Below are 20,021 nucleotides of genomic sequence, written 5' to 3'. Positions count from 1 at the left end.
TAATAAACACTCAAAGCTCAAGATCAGAAGTTGCTCTCTCTTTCTGCTTCAGGAGAGGGCTCAGAATCCGCCCATCCATTCTTCCGCCATCTTACCTCCCCTATTGTTATCCTACTTTTAGTAGCAATTCATCTTTGAACTAAATTACCTCTATTATAAAATTTAATTATAAAAAGTGTTAGTTAATTTTATAACATGTAAACATTTTTTAAATATGATATCTAGAACATGAAAGTTTTTGCAACCTCAACCCTCTTCCTACATATTAACTGCCCTTTGCAGCCTGTGGATTATTTTCCCATTTATTATTTTGTCTGTTTGTATTAAAAATGCAAAGACATTTTATGGGATCAAAGAATTTACTATTTAATATGACAGAGGTCATTTGTTAATTTTTAATTACTTCACCATCCAAATAATAATAGGAATAATAAATAAATAATAAGTTGGATTAGGCATATATATTTCAGTTGTATAAACAAACCATAATGTAAATTTATAGAATATGTACATCTCCTATTGGTGCTAGACAGGGTGTTCTTGACTTTTTTTTTTTTAAATCTTAGTCGGTAAACAATTTTTCTTTCTCCAACTCTAGTTTCATGTGGAGGGAGATAAGATAAGATGTCATCTTTGACCTTTTAGTATCCTAATATATAAAAAGCCAGGGGCCATCACGACTGAAACAATCAGACGGATGACCAAACACAGGCTGCATGGGGCAACAAGGCTGGCAGGGGGGTTAGTGAGGGATGACCAAACGACTGAACAGCAGGCTGAATGAGGCGACCAGGTGGCAGGAGGGCAACCAGGCTGGCGTGGGTAGGGGGGCCAGTAAGGAGTGACCAGACCAGCGGGAGCGGGCCAGTTAGGGGCAACCAGGCCAGAAGAGGGGTTAGTTGGGAATAGTCAGGCTGGCAGAGGGGGCAGAAAGGGGTAACCAAGCTGGTGGGAAGGGGACAGTTAGGGGTGACCAGGCCAGTAGGGGGACAGCCAGGCTGGTAGGGAAGGCAGTTAGGGGCAATCAGGTTGGCAGGCAGAGTTGATTAGGGGTGATCAGTCAGTCAGGCAGGCAGATAAGCAGTTAGGAGCCAGTGGTCCCAGATTGTAAGAGGGATGTCTGACTGGCAGTCAGACATTCCCTGAGCAGTTCCAGGTTGGAAAGGGTGCAGGTTGGGCTATGGGGAACTAACACCCCTCCCCCCCACAGTGCATGAATTTCATACACCAGGCCTCTAGTATATGTACAAAATCATTATAGTGTGACATAGCAATTAGATGTAAGCAGCAAGCAATATACAGTTTGCATTCATTCAATATGTCACTACTAAATGCCAACTACATGTTAGGCAGTATGCTAAACACTGGGATCCATAAAACTACACACACACACACACACACACACACACACACACAAACTCTGCTGTGATGGAGTTTATCACACAGTAGGGAAGATAGGCAACAAATGGACAATTGAAGTATGTATACAGTATGTTATATGGATATACAGGGCTATGAACACTAAAGCAGGGAAGGGGGCTCTGTAGCTGGCAGAGTGTTAGTTAAACAGGGGAAGAAGTTAAGAATTAGTTGTCTTAAGTGAGATGGTCAGGGTAAACACATGTGCAGAGAGAAAGAGAGAGAAATTACCTTCTTTTTAAAATTATCTTGGAGCATTCATAAATTTAATCACAACAATCCTTAATAAATTAAAAAATTAAAGAAGTATAGGCAATAAATATTTTTTAATCTAATTAAGATAAAATTAGAGAACTTGAAAATGGATAAACCAAAATTCTATTCCTTGCAAATGAAAGAAGTCTCACAGAATTCTTGGTTCAAATGAAAATTAAAACTAAAATTGTGTATATCAGGCATAATGTATATGGCATGCATGTCACACAGTGCCCTAAAAGGTCAGTTGTGTGTGTGTGTGTGCGTGTGCGTGTGTGTGTGTGTATGTGTGTGTGCGCATGCATACACACTCATATGTACTCATACTATACAGGCAGCTCCCTCTTTGTGTAGTCTCTTCTGTGAAGATCTAGGGGTGACACAGTAACTGCCTTTAGGAATAACCAGGTTTCATGTGAAGAGGATGCTGATTCACTTCTCTTTTATCTAAAGAATCTGAATAGTGCTTTACATAAACTATGTCATTTTTATCAGTGAAAGAGGACAAAGTCTACACTCATTAATAAGTGGGTGTTTTCAAAGGTAAGCTCCTTTAGTAGGAGGAAACTGAAACCTACACAAGATCTAATGTCACTTAGCTCACTCAAGCTGGGACCTAATAGCGGCTCCCTGAGCTTCGCTGCCCACTTTCCCTCCATCGTGTTCTCCTCCTCATCCGAGTTTGCTCAGAGTTAGTGGTCTACTCCACCATAGGCCACAGGGCACAAAGAATAAAATGCCCTTAAAACAGCAAGCCGAGGAAATGGGTTCTGAGTAAGAAAATCTTAGCCTGAAATATGTCCTTTAATTGAATATTTTTTTTAACCCCTATGCTTGTTTTTCACAGACTCCCATATCAACTCTTGGCATAGCACTGAAATTCCATAACTATTCCATAACCAAGAAAAGTGTGAAAGGCTGTGACCACGGATGGTGGGAAATTAATGAGCACATGTAAGTGGTTTCCACATGTGAAGAATCTGATGAAAGGCTCTGTTCAGAGGTTCAAAGCCTTGGTTTTCTTGTTCCCAAAGAGTTTACACTTTACTATTTACTGATAGGGAAACTGAGGAATACAGGATTTCATACTTGTGCAAGGCCACTCAGTTCATAAGTGATGAAGACAGGATTCAAATCCATGCTTTATGGAAGGCCTTACCCAGAGGAAAGATTGGCCTAACCCAAATATGTTGCTATTAAAGTATTGGATTCCTTCCAAACATTACTAGGAAAGCCTTCCGCCCTAAATTACTTTTCCTGAAGGGCCAGCTCTTCACTTTGTCCTGTGAGCTGGCTAAAATCCTATCGGATTATCTTGATGGAGCTGAACCCTGGGATTCAAAATGCCAGCTCATCCCATTATCAGTCCTTTTCATCTCAAAAGGAAAGGCTCTAATTACATTAATTTCTGATGGCTTGCTGAGGGTGGCCTAGGGGTGTTGGATTTGTCTTGGGAAGGAGGAAAAGGTAATTCTGACACCAGAAAGCCTACAGATGTTGAGTTGAGAGAGCATGGGAAATGGTGTGTGTGCTCAGGGCAGCCTGAATGCAGTAGATGAACCTGGGAAAATGGAAGGCCATCCTACAAAAAGTGAAGATCCTAAGGGGAAGGCTGTGGGTATGCTAAAAAGTGCCAGGGTTTAGTATCAGGCAGAGTTGTGTCCAAATCCTGCTTATACTTGCTCTCCATATGAACTTGGATGCATTACTTCACCTCCTTACATCTCAGTTATCTTACCCATTTGATGCCTGTACATGTAAACTCAATTTTGCTGAGTTGTTTCAATCTTTTATTTTTTCAAAACCATTTGTTTCATTAGCCACTGACATGAACCATTACTGACTGTTCCTCTCTAAACTTCACCCCAGGCCCAGGCATGGATTCCCAGATACTTTTCCTCCTGACTTCTGAATATTTGAGTGAGGCTCAAATTTGAAAGATAGCCTAGTATATGTTAATAGAGAACATGTATAAAATCATATAAGACACAGATCACAATCATCATGTTTTCAGAACACAGTGTGTATTCGTTTAAAAAACATTTTTTAAATTACAGTTAACTTTCCATATTATGCTGTATTAGTTTCAGGTGTACACCATAGTGGTTAGACAATCATGTATTTTACCAAGTATTCCCCCTGATATTTCAAGTACCCACCCGGCAGCAAACAGGGTTATTACAATATTATTGACTATATTCCCTATACTGTACTGTCCATCCTTTTGGCTATTTTGTGACTATCAATTTGTACTTCTTAGTTCCTTCACCTTTTTCACCTAGTCTCCCAAACCCCACCCTTCCTCTCTGGTAACCATCAATCTATTGTCTGTATCTATGAATCTATTTCTATTTTGGTTGATCATTTATTTTGTTCTTTAGATTCCATGTATAAGTTTGTACTCTAATCCCAACATGATCAACTAGAATAGTCTCTGGCCTCAAAAGCTTCACTTGGCTTTCAGATGCTTTTCGGACACTGGCTTCCACTTGGCCAGGTGGCCACCTGCAGCTGTTATCTCTTCCTCTTATCACAGGAGCTGGTTTGTTAGTCCATCAGGTCCTGAATGTCTCCCAATTGCAAAAGTTTCTTTCTGAAATGCTCACGAATGCTTTCCTCCTTCAAATGTTGAAATCATAGGTTTCTGCCCCTCCCACTAAGTACCTGTGTCTGATTCCAACTGCGTTGGGGACCTGGAGTGATTGACAGCCACAGATTCTGGTGGAGGACATTCCTCCTCAAGCCTCGTGTCTTTTGTTTCCTTCTGAGACCTGCAGGTTTCACCCTGGAAGAGCCTCACCTACACAAGGCAGAGGCCTAACTTATCATGAGCCCTGTGTAATAAGACTTCACTAACCACAATGCTCGTATAATAGGATTTACTATCAGGAAGGACATTGTCTATTAGGTGATGACAAGTAAGAACAATTGAGATAGACAAATATTGTAGATAGACATCACTCCTTTGAAATTTTGCCAAGGACAAGCTCTGAAGTGTACTTTTGATTTCAATTTAGTTGGAAACAATATTGTTCTCTTTTGCTTTAAGTGTTGCTTGGGTTCTTTGTATATTTTCAATCTGAGCTCATGTATTTCACTCGGCTCTGTTAGGAGGTTTGTAGACAGAAACAGGCAATATTGTGCAGTGATTTACACAACAAAATGAGTGGGGACCAGGAGGATGAAACCCATATTTCTTCTGAGTATAAGTGTTGGTGAGGAAAGCAAGGGTCGAGATAACAGACAGGCAATAGTCCTGCTCTTGTTTTATTTAGCAGAGGAGAACATCTAGGAAACAGACATTACTCAGTCACAGACTTAGCTTAGAAAGAATAACTATCAGCTCCACACTAAGAAATTCTTATTAAAAATAAATGCTAATGAAGGCCAAGTGACCAAAGCATGAATGAATTCAGGTCAATAGGATTGCAATTGAAAGACCTCTGACCTGTGTCTTTGATTCTTGTCTCCTCAGGTACTGTGGCTCCTACATGGATCACCAGACCATTTTCCGCGTGCCCAGCCCCCTTGTTCACATTCAGCTTCAGTGCAGTTCCAGGCATTCGGACAAGCCACTTCTGGTGGAATATGGCAGTTACAACATCAGTCAACGTAAGCCTGGGACCGGGTCCTTAGAAAACCTTAAGAAATTGGTAAAAAGGAGGCTATTAATAACTTTAAACTTGGAGAATTTAAAGGCTTTATTTCTGATGTTTCCTATTACATTTTTATTTTTATAATAAATATGACATAAATAAATATGTGTATTTAACAAATATATAATGTAAACTAAATATATAATAAATAATACAAACAATACATATTTATGACTGCTATAGTTTAATTTATGAACAAATAATACAATTGTTTATTATTGATTTATAAAAATATTTGTAAAATAACATCTCACATTACTCCTAGACCAAGACTATTTCTTTATTTGCCTTTGGTAGCCAAAATTCTTTGTAAATACAATGTGCACACCAACATTTGGTGGATTGGAGACCAACAGTTGTGACTCTCTTTGGCCTCATCTACAGGGAGAGCTGGTTGGTCAAGGAGTGCTCAGCTACCAGTGCTCAGCATGTCAAGCTTCACAGAACTGCTGGAACAGTGACCAGGAAGCGGTCAATAGACAAAACAATGTTTGAGGAAAGTCGTTAGAGCTGGAGAGAATAGATACTGACTTTCTTAGAAAATTCTTCACGTGTTAAAAGAAGGAAAGGCAGGGTTAACCACTTAGGGACTCCCTGAGGATGAGGCATGAGAAAAGGCTCCCATAGAGCACATCTTTTTGTTGTTGTTGTTGTTAATGCCCTATTTCTGGATTTAGAATAGCCCACTTCTAAATATGGGAATATTAGCATTTCCAGCAAGGAAGCAGGTACATAGTAAGCCATTTTCTTTTCCAGGAACTCAGGCTCTCCACTGTGCACCATTGAAATAGTGAGGTTCTGACCATGTACTCTCCCCAACTCTTCTGCACAGACAGTGTCTTAGTCTATACAAGCTGCTATAACAAAATACTGCAGACCAAGCAGCTTTAAGGAACAAATTTATTTCTCACAGCTCTTGGGACTGGAATTCTAAGATGAGGGTGTTAGTCTGGTTAAGTGAGGGTCCTTTTCTGCATCACAGATTTATCCTTGTATCTTCTCATGGTGGAAGGGGCTAGAGAACTCTGTGGGGCCTCATTTATAAGAGCACTAATCCCATTCTTGCCCTCATGACCTAACCACCTCCCAGCACCACCTCCTAATACCATCATATTGGGCATTAGTATTTAAACATATGAATTTTGGGAGGTGCACAAATATTCAGACCTTAGCAAGGGAGGAAGGATTTATTATCCTATATAATAAAGGCCTAATATGCTAAGTGTCTGGTCGCCCCATCATCTGTTCAACCAATCAAAGTGTAATATGCTAATGACATGCTAAGGCTGCTCAACTGCTTGCTATGACGTGCACTGACCACCAGAAGGAAGACACTCTGACTGATAGGTTAGCTTGCTGCTGGGGTCTAGCCAATTGGGACTGAGTGAGACAGGCCGGACATGCCCTGGAGCCCTCTTGTGGTCCCTCTGTGGCTGGCCAACCTTCTGTGTCCCTCCCAGGTCCTGATTATGCACTGGTGGGGTCCCTCATTCTGGCCTGTATTCTCATGCATTCCAGGACCCCTCCGGGGATGTCAAAGGACAGATTTTGGCCTTATCTCACAGGCCTGGCCTAGGGACTCCACTAGCACACAAATTTGTGCACCGGGTCTCTAGTTTCTACTATAGGTAGCTATAAGCCGGGATTCATGAATCAAGACCAGGAATGGAATCTTTAACTTGTAGTTTGATTGAAATGAAAAAAATTATGGACTGGGGAGGAGGCAGGAGTCCTGAGTTTTGGGGCCAGTCACTAATTATTTTAGGTCCAACTTTGTAAGATTTGTGGTTACTTATATATTTTGTGACAGAGATTAATTGAAAATATAACTAAAGTCTCCTCAGAAGAATGCAGCTGATCATAGAGGATTCAGACCCAAGAGTCCATTAATATCTCCTTGGGGTATCTAAAACTGCACACTAACAATGCTGGGCCCTCTCAGCTCTTCAGCTTTCACTTTCTTTGAGTTTTGCCAGAGAGCTGAGGCAATAATGGAGGAAGTAGAAGTTTGACTGTACATGTGACCTGGCTGCAATGTTGACTCTGTTTCGGTGAATTTATTTGCTTTCTTTGCTCTCCTAAATTCTGCCTTTTTTTTTTTTTTTTAATATTTCAATTATCACCTGTAACTTAGATTTGATGAAGAACTTATGTAATTACTACTATTACATTGTCAACTCCTTAATCTCTTATCACTTCATATTTTGTTATTAATGTGCTCCAGTGACTTCTAGGGAACCTCACAATATTTTCTATTTTTTAATTTTCTGCAGCATGTCCTGTTGGATCTTTTAGATGCTCCTCCGGCCTGTGTGTCCCTCAGGCCCAGCGGTGTGATGGAGTTAATGACTGCTTTGATGAAAGTGATGAGCTTTTCTGTGGTGAGTAATCAAATTTTTATTATGACTTTCTTATGAATAAATAACTTGTCAGGGCCATTGTTGCTCCTGCTACATATCCTGGGTCTGTGCAACTGCTACCTATTGTTGCATAACAAACAACCCCCAAACTCAAAGATTTACAACAATCACTCATTCTGGTTGTCTGGGATGTGACTGATCTAGGCTGGGCTCAATGGGTGGCTCTGATTCAATCACTGGGTCCTCCTGAGTTTGGTTCTTTGCAGGTTGGGGTCAGGTTTACACCTCATGGCTCTTTTCCTCATTGGGTGCTAGCCAGGGCAGTAACAGAAGCAAAGAAGGGGTCAGCAAAATCACATGACCCCTCTTCAGTTGTGGGCCTGGAACTGGCACACCATCCCTGTGTCATATTCTATCAGTTAAAGCAAGTCAGGTAGCTATCTATGGCCATAGTCAAGGGACAGGGAGATTTATTCTGCACAGTGTGGCATCATGGCAAGGGTAGGGGTGCATAATATAGTAGGAAGTGGTGATCTGTGGCTAATAATTTAGTCAACCACAATATTAAATATAACAATTTCATGTTATTTATTAATTAAAACAATCCTATTTTTTTCTTAAATTTAAATTTATCTTTATTGTTGAAAGTAATACCGATGTACCCTTCCCCCCATTGACCCTTCTAGCATGCACCCGCTCCCCCACCCCAAGCCTGCATCATACTATTGTCTGTGTCCATGGGTTATGCATACAGTATATGCATACAAGTTCTTTGGTTGATTTCTTCTCACCCACCCACACATCCCCACATTCCCTCTGAGATTCTTCCATGCTTCTATGTCTCTGGATCTATTTTGTTCATTTTTTTTGTTTGTTTTATTGTTGTTCATTAGATTCCACATATGAGTGAGCTCATGTAATACTTGTCTTTCTCTGTCTGACTTATTTAGCTTAGCATAATACTCTCCAGGTCCTTCCATGCTATCTCAAAGGGTAAGAGATCCTTCTTTTTTACTGCTGCATAGTATTCCATGGTGTAAATGTATCATAGATTTTGTATCTACTTATGGGCACTTGAGCTGTTCCCAGATCTTAGCTATTGTAAGTCATGCTGCTATGAACATAGCGGTACATACTAGTCTAGTATGTTCTTTCTGATTGGTGTTTTGGGTTTCTTAGGATGTATTCCTGGAAGTGGGATTACTGGGCCAAATGGTAGTTCCATATTGCAGCCAGTATGGAAAACAGTATGCAGTTACCTCAAAAAATTAAATATGGGACATTCCTATATTAAAGCACAGTTCTTTCAGCTAGAGAGAATCTGCACTAAAGTATGGAGCACAGATGTTGTGAATAAAAGAACTGTTATCATTTTTTATTTATATAGTTTGCATCAACATCCCATTGGTGATGACTAACAGGTGGGGTATTGGATATTCCTATTTGGGGCAGAGAATATCCGTTGGTTTTCCATTACTCTTTGCATATCATTTCTGAATCTATCTTCAGTTTCAGGGAGCTACATGGAGATGAAAATTTACCGGATCACATGACACTATTGGTAACACTTACTCCTGAGGATCCAGAGTTTAATTCAAATAATTGCGATGGTGAATCCATTGAATATTATTTATATTCTTGGAGAAATATTGTAGTTAATATAACTAATTGTGGTAAATTGTATTCAGAAAAAAATAACCTTTAACTCTACACCCCTTTTTTTTAAATTGACAAAACAGAATAAAACCTTAAAAAAATTATTTTATTGATTTTTACAGAGGAAGGAAGAGGGAGAGAGAGTTAGAAACATTGATCAGCTGCCTCCTGCACAACCCCCACTGGGGTTGTGCCCATAACTAAGATACATGCCTTTGACCAGAATCAAACCTGGGACCCTTGAGTCCGCAGGCCGATGCTCTATCCACTGAGCCAAACAAGTTAGGGCCAGAATAAAACTGTTTAAACTTATAATGCATTAACCTTTTGAATTTAGGAGGTCTTTTATTTACCAAGAAAACTGATCATCATAGCAATTGAGATTGCTTTTGTTTTTAATTATTATTCCTTGCTCAAAACAAAGTAATTTATTGTTACTTCAGAATAAGGACTTTTTTTTTTTTTTTTTTTTTTTTTTTTTTTTTGTAATCATTGTTTCTCCTCATGCCATTTTGAGAGCTATTTTCTAGGAGTCAACTAGCTACTCCTGGAGACTTAAGGAACTATTTTAGAGCAGAAATGTCCTTTTCTGCCCTCACAAGAGGTACCTCTGAAAAAAAAAATAGAATCAGATAACAAAAATGATACCTTTCACAGAACCAGAAATGTCTAAGAAATCATACCTCCTAAGAATGCCTGCGAATGCACTGTGCCTGTCACTTCTATAAAAGCAATTTTTGAAAATACTCCAAAAAATTGTGATCAATTTACATTTAATTCAGAATATGAATCTCTCAAGATAAAATAATTTTAAAGAGAATTTTCCTTACATATAGACTACAAGTCTGTTGTCCTTTAAGATTTCACATTTGTAATTCATTCAACAAGCCTTTTCTTTTTAATTCCTCACCTGAGGATATGTTTCTATTAATTTTAGAGAGAGAGAGAAAAAAACAACAACACAAAAAAACATGGATATGAGAGAGAAACATTGATTGGCTGCTGCTCAAATGTGCTCTGATGGAATCAAACCTGCAAACTGGGCATGTGCCCTGACTAGGAATCAAACCCACAACCTTTAGGTGTAGAAGCAACACTCCAACCAACTGAGTCACCGGGCCAGGGCTCATTCAACAAGCTTTTGATGAGCACCTACTATTTGGACTGAGGCTTTAGTTACAGAGAATAAGACAAAATCCCCAATATCAGGACCCTCCCACTTTGTTTAGGAAGGCAGATGACTTCAATTTAAATAGTACCTTATGCTTTTTTTCCGCCCTTAAAATAAAAATCTTATGATTTTTAATTGTAATTAAATAAGTAACCCACCAGAGTTTAACACATTTACACAAAAGCAGAAACTCAGATCTGACAAACTCAAAGTGCTAGGAATTACACCAAAGTTTAAACATTTGCTTTTCTCCCTGAATATGTCCATTTTGAGGAAAACACAGATTTTGTTGTATTTAAGTCATCTTAATCCTTTGCACCTACCTGTAGAGGTGCACTGCTCCTCATCGGAGAGTCCGGCTGATGTCCCAGGCTCAGGATTGTTCTGTCTGTTCTCATTCCAGTGACTCTTAAACCTGTCTGCAACGCCAGCTCCTTCAGGCAACTGGGCCCTCTGGTCTGCGATGGCTTCAGGGACTGTGAGGACGGCCAGGACGAGCAGAACTGCACTCAGAGTAAGGGTTATGGCACTCTGCTGTTCTCCCTATGAAATGCACATATATATTGTAATCCTCACCCTAGGATATTTTCCCATTGATTTTTAGAGAGTGAATCAGAGGTGCGGGAGAGAGAGAGAGAAGTCAATATGAGAGAGATTCATTGACTAGTTGCCTCCCATATGCACCCCAGCCAGAGCCAGGGATCAACCGTGGTACATGCCCTTGACCAGGACTCAAACTCAGAACCCTTCAGTCCGCAGGCTCATGCTCTAATCCAGGGGTCTTCAAACTATGGCCCGCGGGCCACATGCGGCCCGCAGAGGAGTCTGATCTGGCCCGCCAGGTTTTTTGGGCAGTGAGCGCAGCCGAGGTGTTACAGTAGGAATTAGTAGTTCATATAGTCCGGCCCTCCAGGTCTCTGAGGGACTGTGATCTGGCCCCCACTTTAAAAAGTTTGAGGACCCCTGCCTGAGAAACACAGCCAGGGCTATAACATTCTTTTAAATCAGAATCTAAACACCTCTGTTGGATTAGGACAATCTATTTATCAACTTGTCTCTTTTCCCAGGACTTTCTCAGTTTTCATACTGAAAATCTCATATCCCGGGAATCCTCTCAGTCTCAGACAGAATGGGATTGCTGGTCACTAACTGTGGTGGAGTGTTATGTGTGGGTGTGTGAATACTGGAAGATGTTCATTGCTTGCTTGCTTTTAAGGCTGCTCCAGACTGAAGGACACTGAGGACCCCATATAGGGAACTTGCTAGAAACCATGCCCTTGCAGAGACACACACGCTGTGAACAAATGTGCTGTAATTCAGTCTGTCCATTCTCTCCCCCACCCCCACTGCCCCAAAGGTATAAAAAGACTGAGTATGATGATGATTTTTTCGGAGAACAAGATAATAGCAGAGAGGTCATGACCTAAAGTCAATGATATGGCCAACTGCTTTGCAGCTTTTCTGCAGTGGAAGAAAGGTGAGGCCCTTGGATTGATTCTCAGCAGGTGCTCCTGCCTGCCTGCTGCCTGCCTGCATCCCAATGGCTCTGCTGAGGTGAAGGGGCAGGTTAACGAGGGACTTTGCTTCATTTCCCTCTGCTGTGTTTCCCAGAGCAACAAATACCCAACCTGTGCTTAAGCCATCATTTGCGCAGTTCAGTGTCATTTACTCAGATCTGTTTTTGGCTAGAAAAATCCTATCTTCTTTGTTCTTTTTTAGGCATTCCATGCGACAACAGAACTTTTAAGTGTGGCAATGATATCTGCTTTAGGAAACAAAATGCAAAGTGTGATGGGACTGTGGATTGTCCAGATGGAAGCGATGAAGAAGGCTGCAGTGAGTAGCTAGACTTCAGGTTTCCTCTTCAGTTTTTCATTTCATCCCCTTCTTGGTGTTAATCCCCAGGGCAGAGGTTGCCTCAGGCCCAGAGAAGAATATTGGTAAACTGAATATGAAATAATTCCTCCGTTTTAAAAGCACTAGAATAGATTCCCTCTTTCTTGATAATAAGCACTAATGTACCAGATGTTTATAAGGAGAACACTTTCTAATAACTCTAATCAAGGGACAAGTTCTTTTTTTTTATATATATATATATTTTTTATTGATTTTATACAGAGAGGAAGGGAGAGAGATAGAGAGTGAGAAACATCGATGAGAGAGAGTCATCGATCAGCCGCCTCTTGCACACCCCCTACCGGGGATATGCCCGCAACCAAGGTACATGCCCTTGACCGGAATCAAACCTGGGACCCTTCAGTCCCCAAGCCGACGCTCTATCCACTGAGCCAAACCGGTCCCGGCAAGGGACAAGTTCTTAAATAAAAAAAACTACGAGAAAGAAGTGCATACTGGCACACAGTGGATGACTTTGCTAATTATGCTTTACATTAGATCAATTTTAAGCGCTCGTTCTTGCTTTATCTATGGTTTGAAAATTAACCTGCCATGAGGTATTGTTACTTGTGTGGCCTCTATTGGCTATGTGGCAACTTGTTAACTCTATGACCTTATCAATGCTGTTTATACTGGAAAAGAATTGTCTGATAACCAGTTTTTCTTAGTAGGTTTTCATTAGTCTTGGACTTTCAAATTGTTTCCCAAATCAGCACAACTTCAAAGATGGTCTCAATTCTGTTGCATTTGGAACGGAATCTTTTCTTTTTTACTAACAACCTAAGCCCCACAGCAGCTGTTCCTATCAGTGCAACTGCTACTAACAGCCCTCCCCCCCCCCCCCCCCCCACACACACACACACACACACACACATTATTGTATAAGACTGTGCCAGCCTGCTTTTAGGAGGGAGGGAGTGGTTTGTTGGTGCTGGTTTCAGAAAGATCCACATATTGCCTCCTATCTAGATAAGCAGATTTCAATTGCTTACCTGGTTAATCAGTCACAAACTCTGCAGGAAACCTGACTTCATTCCAATCAGTTTCCAAGTCTGCCTTTAAATCACATGGCCTTTCCTCTCCCAAAGGCTGCAGTGGGAGTTCCTCCACCCTCCACCGCATCATCGGGGGCACCGACACCCTGGAAGGGGGGTGGCCCTGGCAAGTGAGCCTCCATTTCATTGGATCTGCCTACTGTGGAGCCTCGGTCATCTCCAGGGAGTGGCTTCTCTCTGCGGCTCACTGTTTCCATGGAAACAGGTAGGGCATCTCAATTTGTACTGTGAAGTGGCACATTCAGACTACAGATGATGCATACTCCTTGACTTTGGTGGGAAAGAGCTTCCTTGTTGGTGGCATTCACTCATAATTGGTACTTTGTGGGTTTTTTTGTTTTGTTTTGTTTTGTTTTTTCCCCCCACCAATTGTGTGCCAAACACTTCTTCTAGGAATTATTGATATTTAGAAAAAAGAACAACACAAATGAACATCAAGAATAAATAGGATTTCACTAAACTGAAGAACTAGGATAAGACTTTCAAGCGGGTTGAGTGGTATATGAGCGTTTATTCCAATAACAATGATAGTATGGGAGAACAGCAGGTCATCCACAAAAATCTGCTCTGCACCCCCCATAAACCAGGTGCTTATGTAAGGTAGGACAAAATTTACATGGGAAAGTAGGGGTTACAGGTATGGGAAGGAGGCAATACTTGCTGGGGCAGGACTCCATTGTTTGGGCAACTTGTTAATCTTTCCATGATAATAGGCAGTTCTTGAATAAGAATGGACCGCATTCCAGGGTTGGCTGCCAGGTCAAAGGTTGACTGGAGTAGCTGGAGCATACAATGCCCAACCGGGATAAAATGCCCTTTCTTTAATCAGCACAAGGCAATCACAAGGTTAATAGAACATGATTAATATTTCCTGTAACTATAGCTAGTCCCCAATATTCTATTTTTGCCCCTAATGAAAGAAAAGCTTAGAAAATAACTTTACTTAAAATGTAAACTTATTTGGCACCTAATGGACCTTAGGTTCAAAAATATTATTACCCTTTTATTAAAAATTTTTTAAGTGGATGAAATATTTCAACCAAGTTATCCAATTAGAGTGTTTGCTTCTCCCAGAAATTACAAGATTCTTGTTAAAGACTAACACGACTTTAATGTGACCATTAGTCTTTAATGCTATGAAACTGCTCCAAGTTATATGTTAGCCTAATACCCTTCCAACGATGAGATGTCAGCTAAGCAAATTAGGGGCCACACACACACTTTGAGTTCTATCCTTATTTTTCTTCCAAAGCTTCCACATTCTCTTCACCTCACCAGAGGAAGCCCACTGCACTGGTGGAGATAAAAACCTCGCATAGAGACAAAGAGACCCTTCTTGATTTTGTGGGAGGCCTTTTGGGTCAGGATTAGAGTTCTGGAAGGACCCAAAGGGAGTGGGGGCCCCTGGGAATGGTCTTGCCTGAGCAGTTAGAGCAGTGATCTTTAAAGCTTCCAGTAGTTTGCAAACAACAATTTCATTAAATCCCTGCTTACAGCACTTTGAGTTCTAACCTATCTTGTTACTTATATCATTGAAATTTGGCAAAAGGGTTCCCAGTGTTGTGGGGTCGAATCCTGGGTTCAAAATAAGACCACCGGAGGCTGATGATTAATTAAAAAAAGCAGGCAAGGATTTATTGAAATAACTGGTCAGGACAGCCTTGAGAGCACCACATGCAGGTGGTCTCACACCACTGCACCCGTTTCAGGGGTAGGCAATCCCTTTTAAAGGTTCAAACTACAGGAATTTCCCTTTGTTCTAAATTCTAAAGGCTGGGAACATTGGAATGTTGCCCTATCTTGTCCATAATACAAAAGCAGAACTCAGAGGTTAATCTCTAAAGGTTATCTATAGTTTCTACCCCTGAAGCTACTGAGTCAGTGGGAGTCAATCTCCTGTAACTACCCTATTGTTTAAGCAAGTAATTGAAGGTCGAAGTCAGATAGCAAGGTTAAAATTCAAACAGCAGTTTTTTTATGCAAGTATGATTGCTACCATATTTCACCCAGACCACCATCTTACTGGCCCTGGCTACCTCCATCAAAGGCTATTGTTAATATCCCTAGGAAGAATATAACTTTCATTCTAGTCACTAATATTCTTACCTGTGTGTGGATTATGAAATACCAGTGGTAAGAAAATTTCCAACATTTCTTTAGGGTGTCGCTGAAGGAATTTTCTGGTGGATAGCTATCATTCACCACCCTCATTTCACCTCACTCTATCTCTGGTTTTAATATAGAGACCAGAGAGCCTCAGAGAAGTTGTGCTTCTTGCCATGTCTCTGGACAGAGCCAGCAACTATGACTGAGAATGAAAGTCAGACCTCCCTTTGCTCATCTGTCTGTGGAATACTTGTTTCACCATGTCTGGTTCATTAAGCCACTGACTTCGTACCTGGTTCCTTTTCTGCCAGGCTGTCAGACCCCACGCCGTGGACCGCTCACCTGGGGATGTATGTGCAGGGGAATGCCAAGTTTGTCTCCCCAGTAAGAAGAATTGTGGTCCACGAGTACTATAACAGCCAGACCTTCGACTATGACATTGCCTTGCTACAGCTCAGTGTCGCCTGGCCCGAGACCCTGAAACAGCTCATTCAGCCAATATGCATCCCTCCCGCTGGCCAGAAAGTGCGCAGTGGGGAAAAGTGCTGGGTAACTGGCTGGGGGCGAAGACACGAAGCAGGTGCGTGTATGGGTGAACGGCCACACTCTTCCCTCCAGATAAGAATAACGTGTGCTGATCTAGTGCTTAGGGGTTCATAGAGGGGGTTTTTATAGGTGATCTTCTTTGAGCCTCCTAATAACTCTGAGAAGTAGAATGGAGGAAGGTATTACTATTCCTGTTTTATGATGCTTTCTGTGTATCCCCAAGAGAAATGGGTACAAAGCAGGATGGAATAGCCTTTCAGACTCTGAGGGGTTTGCAAAGTTTTCCACTGAAAATAGGAATAAATTCCTCCACCTTTCTAGATTCCCTTTTCATCCAAAGAACTGATTCATCTTCATAAAGGAGAAAGAAAGAAAACACACACACACACACACACACACACACACACACACACACACACACACTACTGTGTCAGCTTCTAGACAACTGTTTGGAGGATTATACAAGTATGTCTTGCACAGGGACACCTGGTTGAGACATTGAGAGTGAGCGCTGAAATCCAGCCTGTCCTTAGCTCTCTATACTGCATGTTTAGGCCTAGGGATGGCTTTTTAAGTTTCCTCTACCCAGGAGGGGTACCTTCTTCACTACTCACAAAGGTGTGAGTGTATGATAGGGTAGTCATACATCTGACCTGCCAAGGTTTGTCATGGTCTAGGAGTCATGGTCGATTCTAAATATATAGTGAAGAGAAAAGTCCATAACTTAAGGTGAACATCTTTCCAAGGATTAGTGCTAATGCTTTACCTTGAGTTCCCAACCATCTCAGATTCCCTTGTGGGTGTTTTCAAGGGTTTAGGTCTAGGACATTCTCTAAAGATTCACTGGACAGCTTCTCAAGTTCTCAGTGCCTTTATTTACTTATTGAAGGTATGATGTCCACCACCAGTTTGGGCCTGCTAAGGTCTCAGTAGACTCAATGGGGAAGCTGGCTAACTGAACACGTATAATCTCTCAGGACTTTAATGATATTATCCTAGAGCACAAAGGAAAGAGTCTGTCTATTCAACTAACTTATCAGGAGACATTTTCTGTACAAGCATGAGTATGTATGTGTGTTTTTCTGAGTCATCTTAGCCAGATAGGTTAAAAAGGAAGTGAAAAGGCTATATCCAAAATGTTGTTTTTACGGTTCCTAGGAAACTCCCATATATCAGTTATGCGGTTCCACTTGGCTAGTAAGTGTTGGTAAGAATGGTTGCTGACTCACAGTCCTACTGAAAGCAGGAGGACATGGTGAAGGAGTATGGCACAGTAGCTCAGGTGAGCGACTCAGACTTTGGGTTTGAATCCTGCTCTGTTACTTGCTAGTTGTATGCCATTGGGCAAGTCCTTTAACCCTGTAAGCTTCCCAGTCTTCATAAGGAGAGTCGGGATCATAATAAAATGTTAGGAAAGTGGGGATCATAATAAAATGTATCTTAAAAATGTTATTGAGCATGAAATGAGTTAATGTGAGTACATTGTTTAATAAAAACCTGATTAAGTATAGTTATTTTTGTGATTTCTGCCCCCAATGTGTTTTTCAGACAATAAAGGCTCCCCTGTTTTGCAACAAGCAGAGGTAGAACTCATTGACCAAACCCTCTGTGTTTCCACCTATGGGATCATCACTTCGCGGATGCTCTGTGCGGGTGTCATGTCCGGCAAGAGAGATGCTTGCAGAGTAAGTCATCTTACTTATATGCTTAACATATACTTTTCATAAATGCTTTCACATTTGGTCTACACAACACTGGGAAATACATAACTAGGGCTGGTACTTCACTTAATTCAGATGTTAATTATAATCCAATGGTCTAATATCACAGAAAGATGATTAAATAATTGGGTTTATAAAAGTCAGTTTTCTAGTCCCCATGTAGTTTCCTTCAATATTAAGAGAATGAAGTCAGCATTTAGCATTCTCCCATGATTTTTCTTAAAACCAAAAACTACAAAATAAAGCAATGTGTGTGCGCGCGCGCGCACACACACACACACACACACACACACACACACACTTAGAATTGCTACTGATTTCCTTAGCAGCAACTATTGACCTTCTGAAAACAAGGGTTTTATTCAATTACTCTTTTACACAGGTTGTGGGAGATGAAAGAGGAGTGGGAGAGGTGACAGAGGACACTCATTTGTATGCCTCTGTCACTTCTTGACAGTGGTAAGGTTGAAGGTAACTTTTGGGGGACAATGCTCTGAGCCTCAGATTCTAATCTCTGCAGTTATCTAAATGATTTCTAAAAAGAGAACAGTTGATTTAGAGCACATATGTCAAACACAAGGCCCGCGGGCCAAATCCAGCCCTCCAGGCCTTGCAATGTGGCCCGCACCGCGCTGTCATCACTGCACTCCGCTGTCAGTTTATGACATTGTCAGTTTATGACTATTCAGTAAACCATTCGGCCGTGATTTAGGCTGGATTTTAGATTTTGGCCCCTTCTCTGATTGAGTTCGACACCCCTAATTTAGAGGATGAGGAAGACAATGGAACTTGTTGATCCTACATCTTTCCACAACCTTAGCCACCATGCCATAAAGATTCAACATAATAGTAACTTCTATCTTCTGAGCTCCTATTTTGTGGCAAGCCCTATGCTAGGTTCTTGATATAGAATAATTCAAATAAAGTTTTTATTCTCATTTTACAGAAGAGGAAACTGGGGCACAGAGAGGGTAAATAAATTATCCAAGATCACACAGCTAGTTAGTAAATACCTGGCATGAGATTTGAACCCTTATTTCTTTAATGCTAAAACTATTATATTCTGGATGCTTATTGCAGCTAGTCAATTATATTGCCTTGTTCCACCTAACCACCATGGTTTACAGATGTGGCAACAACTTAAAAATTTTTCTGACTCAACTAGTTAGTATTTACTTAAATTAGGTTTAGAATGATGGGGATGGGATACAGGAGCAAATTTGAACTACTTTACTACTTTTTTATCTTTGCCTCTGAGTAAGTTATAGTTTTTCTTATTCTCCAAAATGAAAAAAAATGAATATCTAGAAATTATAACTTAAACTAGAGACCTAGTGCATAAAAATTCATGCATTGGGGGCAGGGGAGGGTGTCCATCAGACTGGCCTGCGCCCTCTCACAGTCCGGAAGCCCTCAGGGGATGTCCTACCAGTATTTCCCAAACTTTTGACATATGTGTACCCCTTCTATAAGGGGTACACATATGTCAAAAGTTTTTGTAACACTGAGTACCCTTGTACTCATGAGAACGTAGAATTAGGTGCAGCTAAGCACAGTGCAGTGCATATCCCCACCAAACTTCGGTGCAACACGTACCCCCACTAAACTCTTTCCCTACCCCTGGGGGTACGTGTAGCACACTTTGGGAAACACTGAATAGTCTGGTGACCCAGCCAACCAGGGGAAGGTGCCTCTCCTATCACCCAGCTTCTGCTGCCACTGCCGGCCCAGCCCTCACAGCCACCACACCTTCCAGCCCTCAGCTCTTGCAGCTGCTCTGGCTTTGTCTGGAAGGGTGTCTGGAAGAACATCCGGTCTATCCAGTCTAATTAGCATATTGCCCTTTTATTAGTATAGGTGATGAATACTGTAGGAATTATTTTAAACTTTGTATTATTTCAATCTTTGCTTTATGGAGTTGAGATATCAGAAGGGACCCTCAAGTGAGGGCAATTAGTTTATGACAGCTGCCAGCCAGTGATCCGTAGGGTTACCTCATTGGATCTGGCTAACTTAACAGTGTCTCTTTTATTTTTTTCCTTGGGACTATGAGCCAGCCATTGAAGGTACTTGGTCTAGAGGTAGAGGTTAACCTTCCAAGGTAACCATGCCTCATAAGGTTATTGTGAAGATTAAATGACTCAAAACAGAGCTTAGCACATAGCTCACATTAAATGTTA

General features: G+C 41.1%; 2 protein-coding genes across 3 annotated transcripts in view; one reads left to right on the top strand and one right to left on the bottom strand.

Annotated features, from left to right (window-relative positions):
• The window catches only part of LOC311617582 (histone-lysine N-methyltransferase SETMAR-like), a 485,271-nt gene that overhangs the window by 97,162 nt on the left and 368,088 nt on the right, over positions 1-20,021 (bottom strand). The window lies entirely within an intron of this gene.
• Positions 1-20,021, top strand: part of TMPRSS7 (transmembrane serine protease 7) — a gene marked incomplete at its 3' end in the record, with an annotated part of 44,233 nt that overhangs the window by 23,762 nt on the left and 450 nt on the right. For both annotated transcript variants that reach the window (XM_084874027.1, XM_084874028.1), the window contains 8 exons: positions 2,522-2,628; positions 5,150-5,286; positions 7,604-7,711; positions 10,921-11,031; positions 12,237-12,353; positions 13,502-13,673; positions 15,886-16,154; positions 17,669-17,805. In XM_084874027.1, the coding sequence (XP_084730153.1) occupies positions 2,522-2,628; positions 5,150-5,286; positions 7,604-7,711; positions 10,921-11,031; positions 12,237-12,353; positions 13,502-13,673; positions 15,886-16,154; positions 17,669-17,805 (1,158 nt within the window). The remainder of the gene's footprint in view (positions 1-2,521; positions 2,629-5,149; positions 5,287-7,603; positions 7,712-10,920; positions 11,032-12,236; positions 12,354-13,501; positions 13,674-15,885; positions 16,155-17,668; positions 17,806-20,021) is intronic.

This window comes from Pipistrellus hanaki (assembly GCF_964339955.1).
Source record: "Pipistrellus hanaki genome assembly, chromosome: 2".
Lineage (NCBI taxonomy): Eukaryota > Metazoa > Chordata > Mammalia > Chiroptera > Vespertilionidae > Pipistrellus > Pipistrellus hanaki.
This window is presented reverse-complemented; position numbering and strand designations above follow the sequence as displayed.